The 8670-nt window shown below is 43.8% G+C and overlaps 1 protein-coding gene across 2 annotated transcripts in view; it reads right to left on the reverse strand.

Annotated features, from left to right (window-relative positions):
• rnpc3 (RNA-binding region (RNP1, RRM) containing 3) overlaps positions 1 to 8197 on the reverse strand; it is a 19296-nt gene extending 11099 nt beyond the window's left edge. Inside the window, exons 1-10 of one of the 2 annotated variants that reach the window (XM_046847098.1) lie at positions 8064 to 8197; positions 7784 to 7864; positions 6207 to 6371; positions 5802 to 5849; positions 5602 to 5711; positions 5413 to 5504; positions 5147 to 5259; positions 4262 to 4330; positions 2883 to 3019; positions 2384 to 2509 (exon numbers count right to left, since the gene is read on the reverse strand). In XM_046847098.1, coding sequence (XP_046703054.1) covers positions 2384 to 2509; positions 2883 to 3019; positions 4262 to 4330; positions 5147 to 5259; positions 5413 to 5504; positions 5602 to 5711; positions 5802 to 5849; positions 6207 to 6362 — 851 coding nt within the window. In that variant the 5' untranslated portion in view covers positions 6363 to 6371; positions 7784 to 7864; positions 8064 to 8197. Of the gene's footprint in view, positions 1 to 2383; positions 2510 to 2882; positions 3020 to 4261; positions 4331 to 5146; positions 5260 to 5411; positions 5505 to 5601; positions 5712 to 5801; positions 5850 to 6206; positions 6372 to 7783; positions 7865 to 8063 lie in introns of both variants that reach the window. The other variant, XM_046847096.1, reaches the window with a different exon arrangement.
• Between the last annotated feature and the right edge of the window lie 473 nt (positions 8198 to 8670).

Genomic DNA, 8670 nt, shown 5'->3' on the forward strand with positions numbered 1-8670 from the left:
TCAGATGTGTGTGTGTGTGTGTGTACCTGTGTGTTTCGGTTTGGGGTGTGTGTGTGTGTGTGTGTGTTTCAGATTTGGGTGTGTGTGTGGTACCTGTGTGTTTCAGATTTGGGTGTGTGTGTACCTGTGTGTTCAGATTTGGGTGTGTGTGTGGTACCTGTGTGTTTCAGATTTGGGTGTGTGTGTGGTACCTGTGTGTTTCAGATTTGGGTGTGTGTGTGGTACCTGTGTGTTTCAGATTTGGGTGTGTGTGTGTGGTACCTGTGTGTTTCAGGTTTGGGTGTGTGTGTGGTACCTGTGTGTTTCAGATTTGGTGTGTGTGGTACCTGTGTGTTTCAGATTTGGGAGTGTGTGGGTACCTGTGTGTTTCAGTTTGGGGTGTGTGTGTGTACCTGTGTGTTTCAGGTTTGGGGTGTGTGATACCTGTGTGTTTCAGGTTTGTGTGTGTGTGTGGTACCTGTGTGTTTCAGGTGTGTGTGTGTGTGTGTGGTACCTGTGGGCTTCAGGTGTGTGTGTGGGGTACCTGTGGGCTTCAGGTGTGTGTGTGTGTGGCACCTGTGGGCTTCAGGTCTGGGGTGTGTGTGGTACCTGTGTGTTTCAGGTTTGGGAGTGTGTGTGGTACCTGTGTGTTTCAGGTCTGGGGTGTGTGGTACCTGTGTGTTTCAGGTCTGGGGTGTGTGGTACCTGTGTGTTTCAGGTCTGGGGTGTGTGTGGTACCTGTGTGTTTCAGGTCTGGGGTGTGTGGAACCTGTGGGCTTCAGGTTTGGGTGTGTGTGTGGTACCTGTGTGTTGCAGGTTTGTGTGTGTGTGTGGTACCTGTGTGTTGCAGGTTTGGTGTGTGTGTGGTACCTGTGTGTTTCAGGTTTGTGTGTGTGGTACCTGTGGGCTTCAGATTTGTGTGTGTGTGTGTGTGTGTGTGTGTGTGTGTGTGTGTGTGTGTGTGTGTGTGTGGTACCTGTGTGTTTCAGGTTTGGGAGTGTGTGTGGTACCTGTGTGTTTCAGGTTTGGGAGTGTGTGTGGGTACCTGTGTGTTTCAGGTTTGGGTGTGTGTGTGGTACCTGTGTGTTTCAGGTTTGGGTGTGTGTGGTACCTGTGTGTTTCAGGTTTGGGTGTGTGTGGTACCTGTGTGTTTCAGGTTTGGGTGTGTGTGTGGTACCTGTGTGTTTCAGTTTTGGGGTGTGTGTGTGTGTGTGTGTGTGTGTGTGTGTGTGTGTGTGTGTGTGTGTGTGTGTGTGTGGTACCTGTGTGTTTCAGGTTTGGGTGTGTGTGTGTGTGGTACCTGTGTGTTTCAGGTTTGGGTGTATGTGTGTGGTACCGTGTGTTTCAGTTTGGGAGTGTGTGTGTGTGGTACCCGTGTGTTTCAGTTTTGGGGTGTGTGTGTGGTACCTGTGTTTCAGTTTGGGAGTGTGTGTGGCACCTGTGTGTTCGGTTTGGGAGTGTGTGTGTGGCACCTGTGTGTTCAGGTTTGGGTGTGTGTGTGGTACCTGTGTGTTTCAGGTTTGGGTGTGTGTGTGTGTGGCACCTGTGTGTTTCAGTTTGGGAGTGTGTGTGGCACCTGTGTGTTTCTGGTTTGGGAGTGTGTGTGGCACCTGTGTGTTCAGGTTTGGGAGTGTGTGTGTGGCACCTGTGTGTTCGGTTTGGGAGTGTGTGTGGCACCTGTGTGTTTCGGTTTGGGAGTGTGTGTGTGGCACCTGTGTGTTTCAGGTTTGGGTGTGTGTGTGTGTGTGTTACCTGTGTGTTTCAGGTTTGGGTGTGTGTGTGTGGTACCTGTGTTTCAGGTTTGGGTGTGTGTGTGTGTGTGGTACCTGTGTGTTTCAGGTTTGGGTGTGTGTGTGGTACCTGTGTGTTTCAGGTTTGTGTGTGTGGTACCTGTGTGTTTCAGGTTTGGGTGTGTGTGTGGCACCTGTGTGTTTCAGGTGTGTGTGTGTGTGTGTGTGTGTGTGTGTGTGTGTGTGTGTGTGTGGCACCTGTGTGTTTCAGGTTTGGGTGTATGTGTGGGGCACCTGTGTGTTTCAGGTTTGGGTGTGTGTGTGTGTGTGTGTGGTACCTGTGTGTTTCAGGTTTGGGTGTATGTGTGGGGTACCTGTGTGTTTCTGGTTTGGGAGTGTGTGTGTGGTACCTGTGTGTCAGGTTTGGGTGTGTGTGGTACCTGTGTGTTTCAGGTTTGGGTGTGTGTGTGTGTACCTGTGTGTTTCAGGTTTGGGAGTGTGTGTGTGTGTGTGTGTGTACCTGTGTGTTTCAGGTTTGGGAGTGTGTGTGGTACCTGTGTGTTTCAGGTTTGGGTGTGGGTGTGTGTGGTACCTGTGTGTTTCTGGTTTGGGTGTGTGTGTGTGTGGTACCTGTGTGTTTCAGGTTTGGGAGTGTGTGTGTGTGTGTGTGGTACCTGTGTGTTTCAGGTTTGGGAGTATACAGTAGGTCCTTCAGTTTGGGTTTTTTCCTTTTGGCGGCCATCTTTGTTTTCAGAGGTCGTTTGCACGGTTGGTTAACGAGCCCCATCAGTCTGATCATCCTGAAGAGACAGCACGCATCAAACACTCAACTCACACAACTAAGGAAAATTATAAATCCTAATTTTACATCACTAAAATTAATTATGTGGGCGAGGCTAAATATTCTAATGAGCATGCTTGATTGACAGTCCTCTATCTGTTATCAACTCACTTCAAGCTTCACCCACTACATCACCACTGACTTGTTTTACAGGTTAGCTACATTTCCTTCAAGATTAGCTTTCACTCGCTAGCCTAGCTGTGATGAATAACCATGCGGGCGGAGCAAGTGGCCTGATTTGCAATGTAAAAATTACCCTTCAGTTAGCCCCGCCCATTTTACAACGCTCATTTTATTGACGCGTGACCCTGGGTGACCTCGTTTGTCCGAACCTCTCTTTATCTTCGTCATCGTCGCTCTCGTACTCTGACTCTTCATCGCTGGTACCCTTCGGCAGCGGAGGGTTCTCGGGGGGTAATTCAGGGGGCAGGGGCACCATCGGGGGCAGCAGGCTTTGAGCCAGTGCGTACTGAAAAACCAGCAAAAAGTGAATTTTATTATCCAAGTATGAACCTTAAAAACCAGATCATTTTCACCAATACTGGCGAGTGGCCAATACTTTACACGATTTAAATGATAAAATCTGATTGGTATTATTTTGGCACTATTGGGAATGTTTTCCATACCTGAAGTTCTTTGAACTGATTAGGATTATTTTAAATAATCTGGATTATCTGGGATGATCTTAAACAACTATTCTAATTTCAATCTGACTGGGAAGAACTGATCTGATGGGGATAATTTCTGAACAGCAGGTTTTGGGCTAATTGAGTATTAATATTTTAAATGATTAGGATTGGATTAGTATTATTTCCAGATGATTAGACTAGTCCGATTGGGATTAATAAGAAATAGTGGGGATTACTTTTCTTATTGTTTGATCTACATCCACAAATTGTAGCTGATTTGGATTATTTCATGTTACTGCCATTTATTAAAATAATCTGGATCATCTGGAATGATTATTATAATTGATTCTATCTGATTTGGATGAACAGATCTACTGGGGATTATTTCTGAACACCACCAGGGTTTTAAAATGACTGGGATTAATTCAAATGATTAAGATTATATTAGATAATTAGGATTGGACTAGGATTATTTCAGATGATTGGATTTGTTTTGGAATCTGGGTTGAGGGGTCATTTCATCTGAATGGGATTATTCAAAAATATATAATAATAATATATAAATACTATATATTATTTAAATTGGATTGTTTTATGTTGCTGGGATTGTTTTAGATAATCTGGATTATCTAGGGTTGATTGCTACGATTTCATCATGGGACTAGGATTGACTGGGATTAATTGCATTAATGGATCTTATTTGTTCTGACTGGTCCTGTCAGAACACCACTGAAATTGCTTGATCTGACTGGGATTACTTCAAAATGAGTAGGATTATTTCAGATGATTATCTGGGATTATTTTTTGCATTGGAATCGTTTATGGGGATTTCTCATTATTTGAGCTAAATCCAAAATATTTGGAAATGACTGGGATTATTTCATCTGGTTGGGATTATTCTGTCTGAGTGAGATGACTGGAAATGATCATGACTGATTAACCAGATTGAGATTATTTCCAATTTGGATTATATTATTGGGATTATTCAGACCAATTTGGAGTCACGGGCAGAAGTGTAAACAAATGTTTTCAGCTGTTTATAGTATGTGTGCGTGTGTGTTTATGTGGATGTGCGATCTTACAGACAGAGAAGGGGTAGTTACGGGTCCGAACGGACACGGCAGGTTCATCTTATTCATCAGGTGAAGAACCTGCAGGAAAACAAGTTCAAAGTGTCAGCCGTAGCAAAAGAGCAGCAGTTACTCGGTGTGTGTGTGTGTGTATGAGCACACTGTAATCTGCCTCCATACACCTGCTGTTATGCATCTCACAGACGATAATTGGGACCCAAGCTCCATATGCAGCCAAGATTGTGGGGAGTGACTGCTTCCCCAGACCGCCTCAGAGCTCAGAAGAGCAACAGCACCACTATGAGGACGGACGAGGAACTGCACTGAACTATTACTGTCCAAAATCACTATTTACTCTGTGCATATTATTAGCAGTATTACTTTGTTACAAATAGCATTATATACACATGAGTGTGTGGTGATAGAGATTCATTCCAACATGGATTAAAAATAAAGAAAAGTGAAAATGATCACAAACTTCTCTAGAGAAAGATCACCATAGCAACAGACCAAACCACGGATATAGGCACCTCTATAGGAAACCTGCTCCGATCTGTCTTAGTAGAAACATGTTTTTAGAAGAACTTGTGAAAAGAGAAGATGTGATCAGACTTCCTCACCCCTAGAGTGGAGGTGGAAGCTTAATGGTTTTTCTGGTTGTTTTGGAGCAGGGAATGTTGAGAACTTTTTATGAGTGAAAATAATGAACATGGCAACCACGCCAGACTTCAGCGCCATGCAGTTCTTTCTGGACTGTGTACATGAACTAGTGAAGAACATCTTTGAAGCACGGCAAAGTATTTCAGCTGAACGTTTGGAGAAATGAAGTGTCCGGATGCTGAGAGTGTGTGAAGCTGTTCTTCATGCTGAAGGGAGGATTTTTGGTGTGTGACCTACCTGAACGTAGAACTTGGGCACGCTCAGGAGTGCGTGTGTGATGTTCGTCAGAATGGCACTTGAAGGAGGAGGGTATAAATATTTCAGTGTCGGATTTGCTTGGAATTTTAACCTGTGGAGGTGAGAGGTACGATCAGGGCAGAAGATGTCACCAGGAGAAAGAGAGAAATGTGAAAACGTCAAACTCTCTCCCAAAAATCAGCCAATCAGAAGCGAGTATTATATAACACACACACACACACACACACACACACACACACACACACCGAGACTGGGAGCGATGCCGGTATCGAGCAGAGGAACACTGGACTGTTGTTGACTCTCCTTCTTCGGCTTTTCATTCAGATCATCACTGAACCTGAAGCAGAAATTTCACACAGAATTCAGATTTCAGTTTCCTGAAACATTTATAAGATTTATAAGCTCATGGTCTCGGCCGCTTCTGCTCTGCGTACCTGTCAGAAACTTTTGGACTCTTCAGCACGTCGACGTTATCTTGATCTTTGCCGAACTCCACAACCAGCGTGTGGCCCAGGATCCTCAGCTGGTGGAGTCTCCTCAGAGCCTGGGACAGGGTGAGGGTGAAGGACAGAGACAGTGCTGTCTGTGATCTGAACGAGGAGCAGGGACAGGAACGTCAGCGAGATGCTCTTACCTTGGAGGCTGAAGTCTCGCTGGAGAACGTAGCGAAAGCCGTGTGCTTCTAAACACAGAAGGTGACATGGTTTAACTCCCAAACACATGAAAGGTTAGATCAGACTAAAATAAGAAGGAGTAAAAAGGTTAGATCGGATGGGAATGTGCCAGAGGTACTAAAGTTAGATCGGGTGAGAACAAGACGGAGACGTATTAAATTTAGATCGGATGAGTATGTGACAGACGTACTAAAGTTAGATCGGATGAGAATGAGAGAAATGTATTAAAGTTAGATTGGAATATAACGAGACGGAGATGTACTGAAGTTAGATTGGATGAGAACGTGACAGACGTACTAAAGTTAGATTGGATCTGAACAAAACGTACTAAAGTTAAATCGGATGAGAACTAGACGGAGACGTACTAAAGGGCCTTTATCGGACAGGACGCGCACGGACGAGGCGCCGAAATACACCAGCAGGTCCTCTTTCTCATCTCGGCTCAGGTCTGCAGGAAGGTGTCTCACAATCAGGGTCCTGCTGCGCTTAGTGTGAGTGCTGAGATCGTCCTGATCCACCATGACTCACACCTACACACACACACACACACACACACACACACACACAAAACGGCCAATAGCAGATTATTATACATTTTTAACATCCAATCACAAGTCAACACAATTCCCAATGTCCAATCACAGATATCCATAGATTTAAACATCCAATCACAGATCAGTATTGTTCTCAAACATCTAATCACAGATCAGTATTGTTCCTGAGGTCCTATAACTAACAATCATCATTTCTGATGTCCAATCAGAGATTATCATCATTCCCAGCATCTAATCCTGGATAATTATCGTTCTTGACATCAAATTACAGGTCAGAATGGGTCCTGACATTCAATCACAAGTCAATATGGTCCCCAACATCCAATCACAAGTCAGCATGGTCCCCAACATCCAATCACAAGTCAACATGGTCCCCAACATCCAATCACAAGTCAACATGGTCCCCAACATCCAATCACAAGTCAACATGGTCCCCAACATCCAATCACAAGTCAACATGGTCCCCAACATCCAATCACAAGTCAACATGGTCCTCAACATCCAATCACAAGTCAATATGGTCCTCACAATCTAATAATCAATTACTGATCATTGTTTAGGACTACCAATCATATTTATCATGCAATCCAATCACAGATCGTTGTTGTCACCAACAACCAATAATAGACGCCCATAGTTCCAGGTGTCCAATCACAGATCATTAACGTTCTTTTTAATACACATATCGCCATGAACACACACACACACACACACACACACACACACACACACACAGACAGACAGACAGACACACACACAGACACACACAGACACACACAGACAGACAGAGACAGACACACACACAGACACGCACACAGACACGCACACAGACACGCACAGAGACACACAGAGACACGCACAGAGACACACACAGACACGCACACAGACACGCACACAGACACGCACACAGACACGCACACAGACACGCACACAGACAGACACACACACACAGAGACAGACACACACACACAGAGACAGACACACACACACAGAGACAGACACACACACACAGAGACAGACACACACACACAGAGACAGACACACACACAGAGACAGACACACACACACAGAGACAGACACACACACACACAGAGACAGACACACACACACACACACACAGACAGACAGACAGCCACACACACACAGACAGACAGACAGCACACACACACACAGACAGACACACACACACACACACACACACACACACACACACACAGACAGACAGACAGACACACACACAGACAGACAGACAGACACACACACACACAGACAGACACACACACACAGACACAGAGACACACAGACACACACAGAGACAGACAGACAGACAGACACACAGACACACACACACACACACACACACACACACACACACACACACTACCTACTTTCCTGGAAACAGTCAGCGGACTGGTTTTGGAGTAGAACACACAGTCTTTTCCTGTTTCAGTGCGTCTTTTTTTAATAAACTGTAAATAAACAAAGAACAGAATAAATCAATCTTACTAGCATGCTCGAGCCAGTTACATTACTTAGCTTAGCAAGCTAGCACGCTAATGTATTCAGAACACCGCGCAGCCAAAATACATTTTAACATTTAATCTTTTAAAATAAACACAATTGTCATTAAATGTTATATTAATAATAAAGAAACACGTTCATACGAACCTGCCTGCTTAAAAACGGCTCCAATACAGATTTCCGTATCTCAAATCACACAAGAGCACTAAACCCTACAACCGGAACCGGAAACCTCCCTACCTAGGGTATATCTTTAGGGGTCTAGTCGCTATTTTGAGATACGACCCTGCTTTTAAAAGGCGGGCTTTAATCCAGGAAATCCGCTGAATCTCTGGGTGCTGATTGGTTGCCGTAAATCCTGAGCTTGATGATTGGTTTTTGAAACATGTCAATCATAGATGAAAGGAGACTTTTGTGATTGGTTAAAGACGCGACGGTGTTTCTGGTGAGAGATTTGATTGGAGCGTAAAGATGTCAGTCCTAGAACAGTCCAGCCCATAAAGATATGATGTTCCTTATTTTGCCAAGAGATGGCAGTATTTCCAATACAAATATTTTTTCCGCTGCGTTATTATTATTATTATTATTATTATTATTATTATTATTATTATTATTATCATTATTATTATTATTATTATTATTATTACTGTATATAATGATGTAATGTAATATATTATTTTTAACCTTATTTCCATACTTATACTTTTATATTTTATTTTATTTATTTTTATGCTACTTATTTATTTATTTTTTA

Source organism: Silurus meridionalis, chromosome 4 (assembly GCF_014805685.1).
Source record: "Silurus meridionalis isolate SWU-2019-XX chromosome 4, ASM1480568v1, whole genome shotgun sequence".
Lineage (NCBI taxonomy): Eukaryota > Metazoa > Chordata > Actinopteri > Siluriformes > Siluridae > Silurus > Silurus meridionalis.